This window comes from Sander lucioperca, chromosome 7 (genome assembly GCF_008315115.2).
Source record: "Sander lucioperca isolate FBNREF2018 chromosome 7, SLUC_FBN_1.2, whole genome shotgun sequence".
NCBI lineage: Eukaryota > Metazoa > Chordata > Actinopteri > Perciformes > Percidae > Sander > Sander lucioperca.
In genome coordinates this window covers 853942-873556 of record NC_050179.1, presented here as the reverse complement: position 1 = coordinate 873556, position 19615 = coordinate 853942, and the positions used below count along the sequence as shown (strand labels likewise).

General features: G+C 40.3%; 1 protein-coding gene and 1 long non-coding RNA gene across 2 annotated transcripts in view; one reads left to right on the top strand and one right to left on the bottom strand.

The window, feature by feature from the left end:
* Positions 1-5024, top strand: part of LOC118495449 — an 8631-nt gene extending 3607 nt beyond the window's left edge. Inside the window, exon 3 of the long non-coding RNA XR_004897876.1 lies at positions 4867-5024. This is a non-coding gene — a long non-coding RNA (uncharacterized LOC118495449). The remainder of the gene's footprint in view (positions 1-4866) is intronic.
* Positions 1-19408, bottom strand: part of cracr2aa (calcium release activated channel regulator 2Aa) — a 30323-nt gene extending 10915 nt beyond the window's left edge. Inside the window, exons 1-9 of the mRNA XM_031283130.2 lie at positions 19214-19408; positions 11639-12029; positions 9515-9626; positions 9222-9417; positions 5889-6035; positions 3557-3647; positions 3325-3420; positions 773-960; positions 1-47 (exon numbers count right to left, since the gene is read on the bottom strand). The exon at positions 1-47 is cut by the window's left edge and continues 25 nt beyond it. Of these exons, the coding sequence (XP_031138990.1) occupies positions 1-47; positions 773-960; positions 3325-3420; positions 3557-3647; positions 5889-6035; positions 9222-9417; positions 9515-9626; positions 11639-11836 (1075 nt within the window). The 5' untranslated portion in view covers positions 11837-12029; positions 19214-19408. The remainder of the gene's footprint in view (positions 48-772; positions 961-3324; positions 3421-3556; positions 3648-5888; positions 6036-9221; positions 9418-9514; positions 9627-11638; positions 12030-19213) is intronic.
* Between the last annotated feature and the right edge of the window lie 207 nt (positions 19409-19615).

The window sequence follows — 19615 nt, the reverse complement described above, 5'->3', positions numbered from 1 at the left end:
GGCTGGCTCGCTCTCGCTGCAGTCCCTCGGTCAGTCTGTATATTTCACTGTGTTGGACAACAACGCATCCTTTATTACAAATACTTTATGACCAAACAGACACAGTATGCGCTGTGGTTACACTTTATTAAAAAAAAAAAAAAATAGTAATAAAAAATAGGACCCAGAGCAAAGAAAGGCAAAATGAGTTCATCGACTAGAGTGAGTGTATATCACACAGACAGTGTCTTTTGTTGTCTACTTTCTGTAAGATACAGTATCACAGCATTTGAAAACATAAGACTTTATGACCGACACTTTAGTAATCGTGAAGGAAATTCAGGATTTAAATAGAATTAATTTAATTTAAATAGATTTAATAGAATGTAGATGCGCAGTATATAAGAATAAACGTCAGCGGAATCCGCTTAATGAGCAAGATACATGAAAATAATTGTGGGTCAAAGCATCTCGACTGCTATTATTGCCATGTCTGTCAGCATTACTATGTATATATTTTACAGTTTGATGACAGCATAGAGATCCAAATTTGTGAAAGTCGATTGGTATACAGGCTGGTTATTACAGGCTTACAAAAATGTGTTCATTGACAGTATAAATTGTGAATGAAGTCTGCAACACGCCGGCGTGTTTTACTGCCTCTCCATTTGTTTGTAGCAAAAACAATGTGATTGCATCCTGACCAATGAACAAGAAATAAAAATTGAGAGGCCACATATTCAAGGTGGACGTTATAAAGAAGCCAGAGTGAGTAAGAAGAGCTACCACTCACATCTCCTTCTCCTCATAAAGCTGTGTGGCCTGCTCCTGCAGCAGGCTCAGCTGGTCCTGGGCCAAGGCCAGCTCCTTGCTGGTGTGGTCCAGCTCCCGTGCTAACTCCTCATTCGTGTGCTTCAGCTTCACATTCTCCACCTTGGCCACATGTTGTTCACTTTCAAGCTCCTGGCACTGATGCTCCAACTGGAGTCCAAAAAAAAAAAAGAAACACGTAAAAATACTTTGGGATAGGGCTGAAACGATTCCTCGAATAACTCGAATAATTCGATTACAAAAAATCCTCGAAGCAAAATTCTTTGCCTCGAAGCTTCGTTAAATCAATGTAATTAAGGTTGTACGGCTCACTGTGTTTCCGCACGGAGGATAATTACTAGCGCACACGACAGTTTGACGCTTCTGTGGACAAGACGTTTATATACAGTCTAAGCACAAGACTGACGGCCCAGATTACAAATGAACGAAGACGAAAATAGCGAGGGTCTAAGAGAAGAGACAGGCGAGAGAAAACGACAGAAAGTTTGGGATCATTTTAAGCTGCAAACATGCTGTTACATCATCTCTGTAGGAAACATCCAGTGTACTCATCCATTCCACGGAGCGAACCCGACACCAGGTAGCTAACTAACGTCTGCTGCTCTCGTCCACCGCGCTGTTTTACACAGCTAGAACAGCATGCTACTCTGCAAATAGCGATGTTTTACCAACAAGCTAAAACGAAAGCTGTCGGTTTGTACTGTACTGTTTATTAGTTTGCTACTAATCTTTGGAAACTTAGCTGCTGCCGGAGACAAACCGGCTCCTCCCCCCAGCATGGCCACTTAATATGCACGTGAATGACGTCATCATGCCGGTGATGTCTGCATTCTTTATTCTTTCTCCTCACTGTGTATTAGGCTTCTTAAAATGTGTCCCCCCAGAACAGTGTAGTTGAATGGACCTGCTGTAAGCTTTGTACCGTCACATTTACCCTCTGGTTAGTGAACAGCTCTTTTGCATATCCAGTGCAAAGAGCCAGAGGCAAGAAGGGGAAGGGGGTAAAAAATATTAACATTTGGGCCACCAAAATTGTACGTGGAATTTGGCAATAAAAAAAATGTTGCTTTTTCAAAAAAAAACCTGTCTTTTGTATATACAAAAGACAGGTTTCTTTTTTTTGTAGTACACAGCAATAATAAATATTTACTATTGCTGTTTACTAAGTATTTCTTACTAAGTATTTCTTATCCGATTACTCGATTAATCGATGGAATAATCGGTAGAATACTCAATTACTAAAATAATCGATAGCTGCAGCCCTACTTTGGGATTTCCTAGGTTTAGATCAGGGGGTCTTCAATGTTTTTTAGGCCAAGGACCCCTAACCTGAAAGAGAGATGAGCAGGGGACCCCTCCCCCCCCCTCCCTACATATATTGTATAAAAATAAGTTGCATAATAAACTGTTAATTTTATAAAAGCCTATAAACACACCCCCTTTAATTGGGGCCCTACAATATTAAGCTATTAAAACAATAATTGTTTACATATTCATATATCATCATGTTTTAATGTCAAACCCAGGGAATCCATAAGCTTAACTGATGGCTACCACCGTACAGGCCAGTAACTGTATCATCAATGTTATTGAGGTTGTTGTTTTTGAGGAATAGGCCAATTTATCTTTGCTAACAATCATGTTGCTGCCCCCCTGCAATGACTGAGGCCCCCCCCCGGGGGCCCCCAGTTGAAGATCACTGGTTTAGATAAAATGTGTGTTGGGTTGCTTCACACCATTTATTGAGGCAGTACTGACCTTTCATTAAATGTTACTGAACCACGTGTCCCTCTCTGATCACATCAACGTAAAACAATCTATAGCACTATATGTAGGAAGATAAAAATGCCCGACACCACCTTGACACAAAATTTTGATTTAAAAATGATTTTATGGATTTTAAAAAAAATGGTCCTCCAGAGTCTATGATCTGAACTGCTCCTAGCAACGGTCTGTTATTCAGAAGTAACAGACCTTAGAATGCGTATTTAACAGAGCTGTGTAATAAAAGGAGGTTCTGACAACCTGTACCTTTCTGTTTTTTACATGAGACTGCACTACCTAACAGGCACAGTCATACTGTAGTCTGGGGAATGAACCAAGTCATCCACTTAGCAAAACTCAGTATCACTAAACACTTCAGATTGTCATGAATGTTTGTACAAATTGTACAATTTCTCTTGTGTGTCTGAACATGTGAAAACAAATGTATGTTTGGGGCACAGAGACCTATAACTGTGTTGTATCATACAACACAGCTATCACCATACAGTATAATGATAGTTTAATATGTGTGTTCATGGTACAGTGGCACTAAATCACTTTATTATCTCATTTACAGCATTCTGTTCCCTGTCATTTTTGTTTAAGTTGTCTCCCATGTGTTGCTGCCCGGACAGCTGAATTTCCCTATGGGATAACTGAAGTGACAAAGTGCGTGTATGAAGGGTTTCTCAGAGACAGTGGCTACTGCATTGCACTTTCTGAGAAATCCTTCTACTATCTCTCACTCACCCTTCTCTGCTTCTGAAAGAGCTGATCCAGCTCTTTCTCCTTAGTGGACAGCTGCAGCTCCAGGTCTCGACTGCGAGACACAAAGCGCCCGTATTCCTTTAGTGCGGCGATAAAAGAGGAAAGGCAGGAAGACAAAGTGCAGGGGTGATGAGGAGGGAGAAGATGTATAGTATGTGATAGATTTAGCAACAAAATGAAATACACTTGTTTGACATCACTAATAGGTTTGTACCTGCAGCACAATCCTGTCTTTTTCAGTTTTTATTTGCTGCTCCATTTCCACATAAAGGCGCTGGATCTCATCATCGTGTGTTGCTGCTTTCCTGTATGGATCAAATTCAGATGTGATGATGTGCCATGTACAGTGTGTAGCTCACACAGTGTGTGTTAATCCGCCTAGATTAACACAATTTTAACTCATAAAGTACAGTAGAGCTGGGCGATATGGAGAAAATCTGATATCCGCTATTTTTGACCGAATACCTCGATGTCGCGGCGATATTGTAGGGTTGACTATTGGTGCTTTCACAAAACATTAGCACAATGAGATTTTTGATAAATATTAATCAGCAATGTGGATATAATGTCCAAGTTGGTAAAGGCAAATAATAGAACAGCTAGAACAGTCTGGAAAATTCAGAAAATGACATCACTACTGTAATAGGGAGTTGGGTTGGGAACGAGAGGGTAGCTGGTTCAAGTCCCCATACGGACCAAAGTATGGAGGTGGACTGGTAGCTGGAGAGGTGCCAGTTCACCTCCTGGGCACTGCCAAAGTGCTCTTGAGCAAGGCACCGAACCCCCAACTGCTCAGGGTGCCTGTCCATCGACAGCTGCAGCCCCCTCACTCTGACATCTCTCCATTAGTGCATGTATAGGTACTGAGCATGTGTGTGTAACTCAGGACTGTGTGTAATGTGTGTAATAACAACAGATTGAAAACATTGTACTTTTATTTACGGGATTAATACATTATTAGGGCCCGAGCGCTGACAGCGACAAAGGCCCTATTGAAACTGAAGGAATTATTATTATTCTTTATCCGGCAAATTAATCGCCTTTTTGAGGGGCTTAACATACTCAAAAACTCACCAGAATTGGCGGTTGCATCAAGTCTGGTGAAAAGTTACGTATTTTAAAGGGTTTCGGGAATAGGCACACAAAAATGGCTCGCTAGCGCCCCCTACAACATTTAAAATAATTGAGCCCCTGCAGTACATTTAACGTAGACTAACGAAACTTTGTACACATATGTAGCATGTCAAGACGTACAAAAAAGCTCATTGGAGCCATACCCTAAACCCAACAGGAAGTCCGCCATTTTGAATTGAAGGTTCGAAATGAGTGCGATTTTGGCCATTTCCACGTCGTACTTAAACGAACTCCTCCTAGAGATTTCATCCGATCGACTTCAAATTTGGTTTGTGCTATCTTAAGACGTTAAAGATGAAGTTATTAAAAGAAAAACTTTTCGTCATAGGCCGTGGCGGGGCGGCCATTTTGTGCGTTTTGCCATCGAAACAGGAAGTGTTCATTGTCCAGTTGGCTCAAAACCTTTAAGGATTCATAAGACTAACTCTGAGGACATTTACCGGACAAAATTGACTCAAAGTCATAGCACCCCCTAGTGGCAACAGGAAGTAGGCCTAAACATCAACGTGCTATACTTTAATGAACTCCTCCTAGCGATTTCATCAGATCGACTTGTCTGTCATCTAAAGACCTTAACGATGAAAAGTTATTAAAAGAAAAACTTTTCGTCATGAAACTTATGTGTGGTCTACATGTGATACTGAGCCGCCCCCTATACTTCAACCACGCCCACTTACTCAGGCCACGCCCCGTTCCATAACATTTGAACCGTTTAAGGTAGAGTCTTGTGTGAGGTATCATTGAACTCAGCAGAGAGTTCCTTCTTCATTGGTGATGGTTTGGCCCACCCCCTATGTTAAAGCCACGCCCCCTTTCATAACTGGTGACCCATTTAAGGTAGTCTTATGTAAGGTAGAGTCTTGTGTGAGGTATCATTGAACTCAGCAGTTTCTTTTTGATTGGTGATGTTTGACCCACCCCTATCCTGTAGCCACGCCCCATTTCATAACTGGTGATCCGTTTAAGGTAGAGTCTTATGTAAGGTAGTCTTTTTTATTGGTAAAGGTTGGCCCCGACCCCTATGCTTTGGCCATGCCCCCTTTCACAGCTAATGAACTGTATGACGTAGAGTCTTGTGTGAGGCATCATTAAACTCAGCAGGGAGTTCCCTTTTCATTGGTGACGATGTGCAGTGTCTGAGTGCCGCACAAATGCACAGTCGCAAGGAGCGGCGTCCGCCAGTAACCCTGACGCGTGCAGAGGCGCGAGGGCCCGTCCAACGCTGCTTGCAGCTTTAGTTATTATTATTATTATTATTATTATTAAAACCAGGAAAAGGAAACACTTAATGATATTACGATATCCAAAACTTATGATATCTAGTCCCATATAGAGGTCAATATAATATTGCTATATTGCCCAGCCCTAAAGTATAGTATGAAAAGTACCCCCCCCCATCCCCCCCCGCTGACCTTTCGAGAGCACTCTCCATCTCCCTCTTCTCCTGGTTGGCCTCTATGATCTGGGAAGTCACTCTGGCCAGGAAGTCCTCAAAATTGGATAAAAGGTGAGGTTCATCTCGGCGCACCTGGGCCCACAAACTGCGCACCTCAGCAGCACTGATGGGACAGAGTGAAGACGCAGGGGTATACAAGTGTCAATTTCTTAATGACATCTTTGTCGTGAGGTTTCACAAGAACTGCACTATTAATTTTTTAGAGGATAACTAGGAGAAAAAAATGTCAAGGACGTGGGGTGGAAATTCTAGCACAGCAACACAAACATGCATAGAGGCAGCAACTCAGGTACCAGATCATTGTGTTTTGTTTTTTTGTCTTTTTTTAAAAAGGGACATGATGTTTTTTGCAATGAAAAGTCCATTCATCATTGCTGCAAAAAAAAAAAAACTGAACCTATTCCATAAGTGCTTGTTTGAATGCTTTTGTGTGATACAGGCTCTGCAGCTAATGCACTGACAAGACAGCAAGATTGAAACACTGCATATAAATAATGATATACAGTAGGTATTGAAATGTGCTTTCATATCAGTAGTGAGACAATCAAACCTGAGTGATGACAGAAATGTTATACTGTACCTATGTAATCAGAAACAATGGAATGTGCCTGTAAGCTATGAGAAGGTAAGGGAAGTTAAACAAATCCCTGGAAGACTCAACAGTTTCAAATACTTAAACTCTGGCAAACGTCAAAATCAGTTAGTGCTGCACAAACTGATCTGATCTTAAATGTCAACTCGAGCCAACCAGGTAGGCGGAAGCCAACAGGATGGGTAAATCTGGCATCCACCTCCACCACTGTGTACTTTTATTGAGTTGGAGTTGTTTGTTAAAGGTGAGTCTAGTCATGCATTTCATAAGATCCTGTCATTATCCAGTATATCTTTTAATCGAACAAAGCAACGTCTAAACAGACCTCAACAGGAGTTACTTATGCCCATTAAATATTGAGAAAGTTAATGATTATTGACTGAGGGTATATACAGAAATCCTGGAGATAAATTCAATACCTTTTAATACCATTTTTAATACGTCTCAATTTTTTTAAAACCAACACGCCATTGAGTTGCAGGTTTATACGGCAACACGTTTTCTAACCATTAAACAGAGTTTGAGATTTATAAAACTACGCCCTCTGGGCCAATACAACAATGCAGATAGGGAAAGTCAACAGAATCGATTGAGACTCACTGACTTTGGAAACATCTTGCAACCCTAACCCATCTTGCATTTATTTCACCTTTAGAATAAAATTAATAGATGAAATAAAATGATAAATTAAAGCAGTTCAAAGAAACAAGCAGTCATTCATTCTGATGCCATTATAACCACTTAAAACTAAGTGAACCTTCTTTTGTATGTACAGACACCCAAATGAGTACACATAGAAAATAGTCCATGAGGCAAGTCAAATACAAGAAAACAGACAACCTACATACAGACAAGCAAACGAGCATTCACCGTTTGAACTTGTGATGCCATTATTTCCATTTGAAACTAAGTGAACCTGTGATATCATAGTAAGTGCTTCAATTGAATTGCTTTTTCTTCGGTGCATACCGCTCAAAACCAACATGAAAAACGTAGCTAGTAATGTTCACTCAGCGTTTTGTTTTGTTGTTAAACTGTGTGTAAAATGAGCGGTGACGTTAATCACCGGTTTCAGGTAACGGCACCATCTATTTGCTGGATGGTTTTAAGCTAACGGTCGGTAGCTAACATTAGCAGATAAGCCTGTTGACAGCAAAGTTATTGTTCATATTTTGGCACAATCAATGTTTCTGACCGTAGTAGTAGTTGTCATAGTGACTGAAAGTGTGATGTGAGCTTCTTATATACAGTCTATGGATGTGAGATGCTAAAAAAAAAAAATCTACACGCTGTTTTCAGGTAACGTAACTTTTTGACGTTCAAGACCCCCACCCCCGCTGCTGAAAACAATTCTAGAGGAAACACTGTCAACCATCACAGCATCTACATAGAGAGCTAGGAGTACATAGTAGTTTTTTTTTTCAGAACTTATAAATTATCAAAAAATTATTTAGGTAAAAGCAATGACACTTCCACACTGTTAAGAGAATGCACAAAACCACCTTGCACACTGAGACCGCTAACACATGTCCTTAATCAATCTGAATAACCTATCCACTTCTACTGTCCCTATACAATATTTTCTTACCAGCTGAGATGCCACCTGCCACCTGCCAACTGCTTGCCCTGGAGGAATGTTTGCACTATACTCTTCATCTGTGTGATGCACCACTCAGGATCTCTGTTCATCTTTGTGGGATACAAACAACTTGAAAACAAGGAAGAGCTGCTGCTGGCTAACAGCGGTCTTTGGAATCGGCTTTGGCTGCGACTCTGGAAGACTTGGAGTTAAGCTTTTCTTTGAGAAAAGAACAAAGAACAGCATTGAAGTCATTCTTAAAAAAAGGAAGATGTGTTCGGAGTTTTGCAGACCCGATACGGCAACAGTTTAATCTATCAACTAGCTCCGCTATCTTCTTCGTTGCTCTGCTTGGTTGTAGCGTGCAGAGGGAATTTGAAAGACAACCGTTTATCCCGCCCCTCGGATTGAGCCCTGCCAATGGTGAGTTCCCAGACCCGACATCTTGATGTGGGTCTGGCTCATACAGTCTATGGTCTGGCTTGGCAGGCTAAAATAGGCTATCACCCGATGCGGGATAGGATATAATATCACACAAACTTCACAAGATCAACTTAAATAGGCATAATAAAACAAATGGACAACTCATATTTTACAAAAAAAAGGATTCAAAAAATGAATACCTCGTAAAATGGCGATTAATTCCTTTTAATACTTTTTAATGGCCTTAATTTTTACTAATTTGATTTACTACCTTTTAATACTTTTTAAAACCCCGCGGACACCCTGATTGATTCAGATGCGGTAGTAAAGGCTTTTTAAGTGTGACTGTTGTCTGGAAGTGATGTTTCCAAACCAATCCTACTATTTAACACTACATTGCTATGTTTTAAACACACACACACAAAAAAAAAAATCACAGTAAACAGACTTTAATATTCAAGCAGAAGCAGTCTCACTGTAATACAGAGAGGCAGAGCACAGATTGCTCAGATAGGGAGCACAGGAACAGCTTTGCTTGAGAGTGGAAACTTCCAACTTGTCTCTAAGTTTGCACAGCTGATTGTAGTCTCAGGCTAAGGTCACCAAAAAGGTAGTGTAGACTCTAAGCAGCCGTTAACAAAGTGAACAAAGATATGACGTGGGAACAAAACAAGAACACACAGTACAGTACTCACTCTTCAAAGACACTGTTGGCTCCGAGGTTTTCCATGAGCATGCAAAAGTGTTTCTCCTCTTCATCCTCGTCTTCTCTGCGTGGGAGGTTCTCCTCCCACTCGGTCTGGTACAGGACCTCTGTCGGGCTTTTACAGGGGTTCTTCTCCCCCATGCCTTCCTCTTCCACAGAAATCTCCTGACCGGATAAAAACTCAACTAGAAAAAAAACAGGTGCACAATCGAAACATCAGACTACACATACTGATGATAGTAGCATTGTTTTAAGTGGAAAGAAACAGACTGAAAAACGTACTAAAGCCGGAGGAGAACTCTTCCAGGGTGAGGTATTCGTTGCCGTCAGAATCAAGGGTATCAAACACATTTTCCAACTCCTCCGCACTGAGAGGGAGCTCAGTGTTCAGCCTCTATTTAAAAAAAAATAAATAAACACACACCTGCTATTGGCAAGAAAGAAACAAGGCCTCAAGGGCATTAACAATACTGTAGCTATAACAACAGCTTCTTCCAACATATAGGGACAGTCATTAGTGCAGTGGCTAACAGTTGGTGGTTCTTCACAGTTATTTTTACCAGTCAGAATTAGACTAAAATTAGCCCAAATAACACAAGATGCAAGTTATATTTCAGTTAGCCTCGTTCTCATTCTTATTCTAACCAGAACATGTTTAATGGACATGCATCATCTTCGGCAACACAGTGCTTCACACATATAAAGTTAAACACATTAACACCTGGAATCTTCCCAGTGCAGCTACAGTACAGTCTTCAATCATTGACCACTGGGCAACTCCATCGGAACAGATGTTGGTGCAAGTGAGACTGTCAAAAGTCCTTTGACAGAATATTTTAAGTAGACTAAGATACTATTTGAGAGGGGATGACAGCTGCTCCTTAAAAGGTGCAGTAGGTAAGACTTATAAAACTTACTTGCTGTCATATTTGCTGAAACTGACCCTATGTTTGAGTAGAACTACACGAAGCAGGTAATTTAAAAAAAAAATCCGGCTACTCTGGCACCAGACTGATCTCACAAAGTGGCGTATGCATGACACGCCAATTCGTATGCCGTTTTTGCGTGTTATCAAGACACATTGTCTAACCGCGTGTCAATCACTGCTCATGCACACGCATTCATGCCTTAGGAGACCGTTTTGGGCTTTAGCGGAAATGGGGGAGGGACTGAGAAGTAACATGTTAAAATTGTTTGGCTAAGTCCTGGATCTTCACAATCCTACCTACAGCACCTTTAACTAAAGGGTTAATCCAAAAGGGACATGACAGAGCGAGAACCTCCCAAATAACCCTTCTGACCATGACAGTAACTGCTGGATCGTTTACAAGGAAAGCCAACACAGCCACACCTCTGTAAGCAGCTCGGGTTTCATGCCGTGTTTACACTGCTGCAAATGTTGACTGAGGTGACCCATACAATCCAGGGGAGGGACAGGGAAAGGGTAGCCTCTGCGTACAATTATCAGCTGTTCTTGTAAAGTGTGTTATCTGGGCAAAACATATCCCTAATGTCAGCAAAGAGTAGAATTGTAAAGCCAACAGGTTAGTGGCCACAGCGTGAAGCGTACTTTTAAGCTGTTCAAATATTGTGAGTGAAAATACTGTCAAGAGTGCACATAAATGTAGGCAGTACTACTAATTTTTCTTGGTAGATCATCTGCAACCTTTGACCGATGTATGGAAAGTGTAAAACAAATATAACTAACAGTAACAAGCGCTACTTTTAAGTACTGATTTTACTCTTCATTACAGACGCTCATATAAATAGAAGTGAGAAGGACTGGACCTCTGTCCTTGCTCGCCATCTAATTTGCGAGGCATTATCATAAACACCAGATCAAAGCTTCCCCGCTGTGTATTTATGCTGCTCGGAGCGAGAGCCTACAAGTGCTTCATCAAAGGATTAGCCACGGCAGGGATGAATATCCGAGTGGCAAGTGAATCTGCACAATAATGGGAGTGGAGGAGTTGCATGACAAAGCTTCCGCCGGGCTCTCTGTGTCTCAGTCTCTTTTATGCCACTTTGAATAAGCTGCACATGTCCTATCGGTGTCCTGTTCGGCATCATGAATGAGTGCACAGACCATCCCTGCATTGTACGCTCATTCGTGATGAATAAGGAGTTATCTCTAAAACCAAATAACGAAAATGTGAATGTGATGCTCTGTACACTGTGGATGCTAAAAAAAAAATTAGTCCAAACAGCGCTGATACTTTGACATTTAGGTGTCCCCACAAGTTAGAAAAGTTGGTAACAATGTGTTTCTATTATTTTCTGTAGCAGTAAGCCCATCAATGAAATCTAAGCTAACATGACATCATTTAAGTTCTTTTACTTGTATTACTTTCATGCAACCAAGGGGAGCGTTTACACCACGTTACACCCTTGTATCAGCATCCTTACCTGCATGTCACGTCGGGTGATGAAGCCCTTGTCCTCCAGGTCACACATCTGGAAGAACTCGTGGGTTTTCTCCACGATAGTGTTTTGTCCCACGTCCCCACGCTTGCCCGCCTCGCTTCCTTGCCTCTGCCATGCAGTTCGGGCCACAGCGGTGGCCGTGGTGATGGTGGCGGCACAGGGAGCAGTGAACGCTGCCATGGTACTTGTGAGTCTGTTGATATAAGAGCGTTTCCCCGCGCCCTTCACATAAGCCAAGTACAGGACAGACAGAGGTGTGGAGGTAAGAGATCCCGGAGAAGTCGAGCTTCAGGCTGCTCGAGCATCAGAGGCTCTCGCCAATGTCACAGACTGTCATCCCTTAGCAACCGCCTCTTTAATTAGTCGAGGAAACCTAGGAGAGAGACACGAGAGTCTTCTGTTAAAAATAAGCACAGCTCCTTTCCCAATACAATTTGTTACAAAAAATGTGTCAATCAAATCAATCAAATGTATTTAAAGTGTAAAATCACCATTAGACATGGTCTCAGTGCACTTTACAATTAAGAGAACACAGAAATAACAAGACAGCAACTAAACAATTGAACAGCATTAAAGCAGTAATAATAAACAATACAAAACCAGCAACATAAGACAATGAGTGAAAAAGGTTTGTTCGTGAAGGACGCAGAAAGGATGGTGTGTTATGGTTGGCTATAGTATAATGAGTGGAGGTGGGTTTTCAGTCTAGATTTAAAAATGTCAACTGAGTGAGCTTCTTTAAGATGCAGTGGGAGGCCATTCCACAGATGAGGGGCACAGTAGGAGAATGCTCTGTAACCAGCTGATATTTTGTTTATATAAATGTATGACCTGCATCAAAAACATGTTATTGTGCTGAGTGTAGTCTAGTCTAGAAAAGGTAGTGTTTTTTTAATCTGATAAATCAAATAGAGACTTCAAAAAAGGATATCATCATCATCATCATATAATAACACATGCATTAAAGGAACATACTTAAGAGACTTTGATTAGTACATGCATGGCTAGGAAGGGCACTTTAAATTCAGTTTGTAATTATGTTATATTAAAACAGCCAGTGAGTGTCATTATGTAAACCTTTGTGTTTGATAATCTTCTGTCTCGCTCGTTCTGCCATCTCTCACAAACATTTTCAGTTTGATTTGGATTTAGTTGTGCAATTGTTAAACATGGCCCACTGCGTGCTGTACACTTAAAACAACTGCTGCTCTTCTGCTTTACTTCAGGGACGGTGGCCTTTGCTGAGACAAATGTCATCTGACAAGTGAAGCCAAAACTGAAAAGAAAGCTGTGGTATGACGAGGAGGGCCTTGTCTGCCTGTATTGACTGATATAACTCACTTAGTGGTGGGTTTCATGGGACTGTACTTCTATGTGCACTGGTTTGGAAGACTGCCTTCCGGAGGCTGGTGTGCACCATAAGTTGGCTCAGTCGATTCATGAACAAGAGCATCAGACAGTGTGTGTGTGTGTGTGTGTGTGTGTGTGTGTGTGTGTGTGTGTGTGTGTGTGTGTGTGTGTGTGTGTGTGTGTGTGTGTGTGTGTGTGTGTGTGTGTGTGTGTGTTGACCTATGCAAATGTAGACATATGGGACTGGTAAGTCAAACAGACTGTAAAAAAAAAAAAAATAGATGTGCATATAGGCAGGTAGAAGGACAGAGGAGAATGCAGGGTGAGAGACATAATACACATACACCTACTTGCACGAATATAATCTATATTTGTAGCTCATAAAGCTCTTTGAATCCTTTTAATTGATACACTTAATCTGAAATTGATTTTACTGTCCGTATCGCCCCTGTATACTGAAGATACACTGGACCTTATTGGACATTTGGTTCTCAGAGATGTACTTCAAAATAAATGTAAACATTTCATTCAACATTTTCTACGGAGTGGTGTGTTCTTTGTGAAATATTTGCTATTTGTGAATATGTCATGCTTGGAAGTTTGAGTCTAAACATTGTGCAAGATATTGCATGCAGGACAAAACGTCACGAGTAAAGTCACCAAGCCCACAGTGAGCAACAGACAAAGCTTACAGCCTGAGAGAGGAAATAAGAAAAGGAAGTAAAGGTGACTTGGTGTTTGTTAGGAGTGATGTAGTGTTTTTGTCCTCGGGTGCATGATAAATGCATTATATTGTCTAATCTTTACAGACTGTCCTATTAGCCATAGAAAAGGTTCATGGTTCCGTTAAAACTTTTTAAGTGCGTTGACAGACAAGAAAAACACTCAGATGGCTTTTGCCAACTTACATGCTTCTACACAGATACTTACAGTATTATGTAACAGAAAGACATTTTGTCCAATGACCACATCTGGCACATGTTTAACACTAAATTGTCTTGCTCTAACTTCACTAAATTGCAGGCCAATAACAAGTTTAGGGAATAAAATAATACTTGTACCGAATCTTAAAGTATTTGTCGTTTTCCTAAGATCTAATTTTTTAAATGCTGGAGCTTACTGCTTTGCAAACAGTTACCTTATCTCTTTTAGGGTTTTATATGGAACAGCTGTCAGCTATCCGCGCAATAGCACTTACTACCAGCTATATATATATATATATATATATATATATATATATATATATATATAAAAGCTACATATTAAGAACACATTGTGGTCAGGGCTACAGAGAGACACATTTACTGTGTGGTCTATAGTTGTGGCCACAACAGGTTTCTGCAAAAGACGCATCTTTTGTTTCCTTTGCATCAACTTCTGTGTTTCCCCCAGTGTATTGCAAGCCTGATGGCCCACTAGGCCTAAGCCACTGGGAATTGTTTTTCAGTGTATTTTAAAGCAACACTAGAGGACTTTTTGTAACTTTAAATAAATGTTTCCCAAAATCGTTTCAGTGGTTCATCAACTTGTAACAGGGTGAACGGCACTTCTGCATTCGCTTTGCGGCCCTCTACCAGCTATAACCGCACTATGTAAGTTTGCCAGATCGGGTAGCGGATCTGGGGTCCGTTTCAGAGAGCAGGTTTAGTGAAAACTCTGAGTTTGTTAACCCTGAGATGAGGGGAAACTCTGGGTTTTCTGTTTCAGACAGGGAGGTTGATCAAACCTGAGAGGGAGTTGTAGCTCCAGCCAGTTTCAGAATGAGAGGTAACTTCACCTCAGAGTCAGTTACTATGGTGACTGAGCCTGTGAACCTAACCTGGTCGGGAGCACGTTTTCAAAAAAAAACTTATTGGTTTATGGCAAATTATAAAATGTTTTTTTCTCAAACATTGCATGTCCTTTTGTCAACGATCCCGTTGATGAAAAAGCTGTATTACTTCACAGAGAGTTTACGTCGGGAGATGATATTGAGTCCCGACTAGATGTATTTCCATTTCCACATAACCGATTTGAGAGGTATTTTCTTCACAATCGATCAAATACCTTATCCGTCCTCATATCACTAACATCCACCATCATGGACATGCTTTTACCAGCAGATTCTTTGTGTCGCATTACGTTTTTTGCAAACGGCAGTTTTCTTTACAACATTGGTGATGTGGATCATACTGTAATAGTAAAGCCACTGTAGAGCCGTCAGAAGAGTGAGACTCGCTCTGAAACATTTTTTTTAAACATTTTTGTTGTGTTCCCTGAACACAAACCAGTGAGAGCCATTAAAGAGAATTAAATGATTATAAATTATGTTTCTGTTAATGATCATGGTGCTGCAGGCTCAGAATGGGATTAGTAGTAGCTTACTTTCTCGCCCGCAGGATTGCACCTAAATGATATTATAGGTGTAATACCATTCCAGTTTTCACCAGTAATATTATAGGTTACCTATGATTAAATATGAAATACACTGTCAATGCTTACGCATTGACTCGAGCAGCAATGTTCTCCCACACCAATTCTCTTTCTTTAACAGCAGCCGCTATGATGCTTTTTTTAACGAAATACATTTTTCATTTTACATTTTTTTTTCGTTCAAACTCGCTGTACGTGCGCATGAGTATTTCCGCCGACCAGTTTGTTTGTGGTTATTACCACGGTAAATCGTAGTATCATGGCTCCATTCATGCTGCCTTTTTATTGTGGTGGTGCACGCGCTTAGCTCTGAGTGAACCTACTCCAAGTTGATTGCACCAACTCAAATCAGCTGTTCTGGAACCGAAAACTCAGAGTTTCCCATCTCAGGGTAAATCAACTCAGAGTTCAGGTTTAGACTCAGAGTTTGTTAAACCTCCTTCCAAAAAAACAGACCCCTGTAGTTTGAATGAGACATAATGTACACAATTCCACTTCCAACCTGTAGGGGGACCGAAGCGGGAAAAGTTCTCTAGCGTTGTTTTAAGACGTTTTTTTAACACTAACGTTTTTTTTACGGCTCAGTTAGAAACATTTTCAAAATTCCAGTTAGCTTTTAGCACGCACTTAACGTAAGATAATGTATGGATCTGTCTGTCTGATAGCTTTTTAAATTCAGAATTTCGCAATTCCAGCCATGATTCTGTGATCACAAAGGTCACATTAGGTCACTCTTGCCTAAGTCACTATCAACAACAATGGTATGATTTAAAAAAAAAAAGCCACAATCAACAATGTCAACCTATGATTTATGTAGCCTGGCACAGGTCTAAAAGGAGGCACAAATAAGGATAGGCCTTGACAATATTTACAAAACTACTGAGTAGGCTATATCTAGCTGCAATATCTTACTGGACTATATTACTGTGTGTGTGTGTGTGTGTGTGTGTGGTGTGTGTGTGTAAATGTGCACAGATTAAATTAACGTTGGTTTTAAGTGTCTATGGTGACAAATGCGATTGAGAAAGAAACACAATGGAAAGTTTTGCAGCATGCTGCTTGTTTCTCTGCGTTTTTTTCCTCCTAAAAGTAATATCTCAAAAACTACAATAAAAGCTGCTGCTCTGGACCTGGAATTCCTTATTATTGTTGCTTGCAGTTGCTCAAATATTTCACTAAGCAGCTTTTTGTTTATTGTCCAATGTGCTACCTAATCCAATAAAGAGGAACAGACCCTCTGTTCTGACCTATTTTACTGAAGCACAAACTTTGTCAAAGGAATCTTTCACAGCGACTTATACCCAGTCCAAAGGAGCTGGGGTCAACTAGGCCTGCCAGAATAGCTTTCAGTAAATGTTCAAATAATTAATGGATTTAAACAACACCAACACACAGAAGACAAGTTTTATTCAGAATATAAGAAACCAAGGCACAGGAGAAATGCCAACAGCTATAGTATTGCTATTATATATTAGCTATATAGGGCTGGATGATTAATCGAAAATGTATCAACATCGAAATTCTGAAGCTGTTATACCAACGTATTTTTCCCATGCCGATAAATTCTAGAGGTGCAACGATGAATCGATTAGTTGTCAACTATTAAAATTAATCGCCAACTATTTTGATAATCGATTAATCGTTTGAGTCATTTTTTTATTAAAAAAAAAAAAAAAAAAAGATTTCTCTGATTCCAGCTTGTTAAATGTGAATATGTTCTAGTTTCTTCTCTCCTCTGTGACAGTAAACTGAATATCTTTGAGTTTTGGACAAAACAAGACATTGGAGGAAGTCCTCTTAGGCTTTGGGAAACACTGATGCACATTTTTCACCATGTTTTGACATTTTTATAGATCAAACAACTAATCGATTAATTGAGAAAATAATCGACAGATTAATCGACTATGAAAATAATCGTTAGTTGCAGCCCTAATAATTTCAATGATTTATTTTTGTTGATAGGTATGATTTCTCCTACCGCGTGTGCAGGGTCCGAAATTAACACTCGCCAGTCGCCAAATGTGGGTACATTTTCCGTTTGGCGAGTACATTTCAAGGGCTATCCACCACATGGCGAGTAAATGTTTGTACCTACAGCAGTAGTGTAGGCAGAAATAGTATTTTGGATGGGCCGGTACAAAAGTGAGTGGGCCATTTTCAAAAAGACGTAGAAGTAGCAAAAAGGACAAACAACAATTTTACCTTCCAAGATATACTGCATTACAACGGCAATAGCAGTACTGTCTACAACATGCTCAACCAACAAAGCTCAGTCTAAAAACTTTGTAAACAACAATATAGACAAAAACCTGTCGATTTTAACCTATTCAGGCTAAAATATATTTGCACCGGCATAACCAGCAGCATTGGCTCTGCACAGCACTGTTATAAAATTAACCATTTTATTGCACAAAGTGGCAACTAAACATGAACCCAAACAGCAGAGAAGGTGTTTACATACTGCGTGACATAGAATAGCCTACATCAGACAGAAATCGCACATGTAACATATCCTTTGTGCGTTCGTAACAGCATTGTTGCTTCAGGACTATGGTCAGATCATGAGCAGCAAATGCGCTACCAGCAGTAAAAGAAAAATCAAAGAAAAAAAACTTCCAGCCAAGCATTGTTTTAATTCTGAAAGATATAATGAAAAGTGGCCAGCAATGCGCCAAATCTTGACATTGTGTCAAGATAGACAGTGTATCGAGTCCACGATAGTGACAGGATCAAAGAAAACTGTCACTCCTTCACCTGTCTCTGGACCTTTTTCACAGCAGACATTTTTGACTTGTCATAGTAGGAAAAGCACAGCTGAAACTGATAACCTTAACGATGGCTCAATTCCATCAAGTGTCCCAGTAAGCTGTTTCAGTGAGTCAGCATGCACAACACCAGGGCCTCTCCTAAGTAGAAAGCAGCCATCATTAATGGTTTTGAATATACCTGTGCTTTTCCTACTATGACATGTCAACATGTCTGCCATGAAAAATGTCTCTTGAACCTACCTTTAAAAGAAAAAGAAAAAAAAAAAGTGTCCATGCAGTTTAACAGTTTCTTATTACATGGCTGCACTTTCTGACGATCCCTAACTTAAATGAGTTTTTCGGTTTTCATAGAATTATGGCTATGGCCTGCAATATAACAGAATGTGACTAGTACAGCACAACAAATCTGGCGAGGGATACTATTCAAAAGGTTTACCTAATATTACCTAAATATTTGTGTGACACGCTGGAGGTAGGCATTTCAGGTTTAACAAGTACACCTTCAAGTCGTCAAATTCAGTTACTTATCTTCCTGGAGTGAGGTCACGACCATTTCCCACATCTAACAACAATCATCTGCAGCTACTACGTTCTCTTTGAGGAACTGCAATGTGCCTGTCACTGTCAACTGTCAGATACTTAATTGTTACAACAGAAATGTCTTACAAAATTCCAATACGAAACGTTAAACATGATGCCAGTAGAAGAGGGGAGGCTTGTGATAAGCAAAACAATACGTTACGAGGTTCTAATTTCACAACACGTGTAACAAGGTAAAACATTTACTTCCTACCCTGTAGCCACACTTTCTTTTATTGTGCAACTTCCTGTGATAGAAAAAGTCTCATTGACACTGTACTAAATAAACTTTTAGCATAAACTAAATTAACATTAGGAAACACTTAGCTTTAACATCCAGTAAGATAATAGATGTAACATTACCGTTAGGCTAACAGGACCAGCAAAGAGCAGACTTGTACGCTACCGTAACGTCAATAAGCGGACTGTAAAAGTTAAAGTTACGTACCAGTGAATGAAAAGTGAGACAGGTTGGAGGAATTCATTGTCTCCGTTGGTACTGTATCAGCCTTATGCGCTTGTGGTTAACCTCACTGTTTACAAGTCAACTGGTGTGAGTGCAGGAATTTGACTGAGTAGCTACTGACTGGGCAAACCGAAGGGAGGGACTTCAACAAAGTCATCGTTGGTAACCATAGCAACACTCTAGGAAGTCAACACGCAGCAAGACGCTTCCCCCCCCCCCCCCCCCTTTTTTTTTTTATCTTCTCTTCGTCAGTAGCAAACTTTTCTCACCCGCATGTCAGGAATGGTAGAAAACAACTACACGTGGTTTCTTTTATAAATGTTTGTTAATCTCAAAATTAATTTGTGGAGGTAGGCTATTTAGGTATAGGCCTACGTGCAGTTT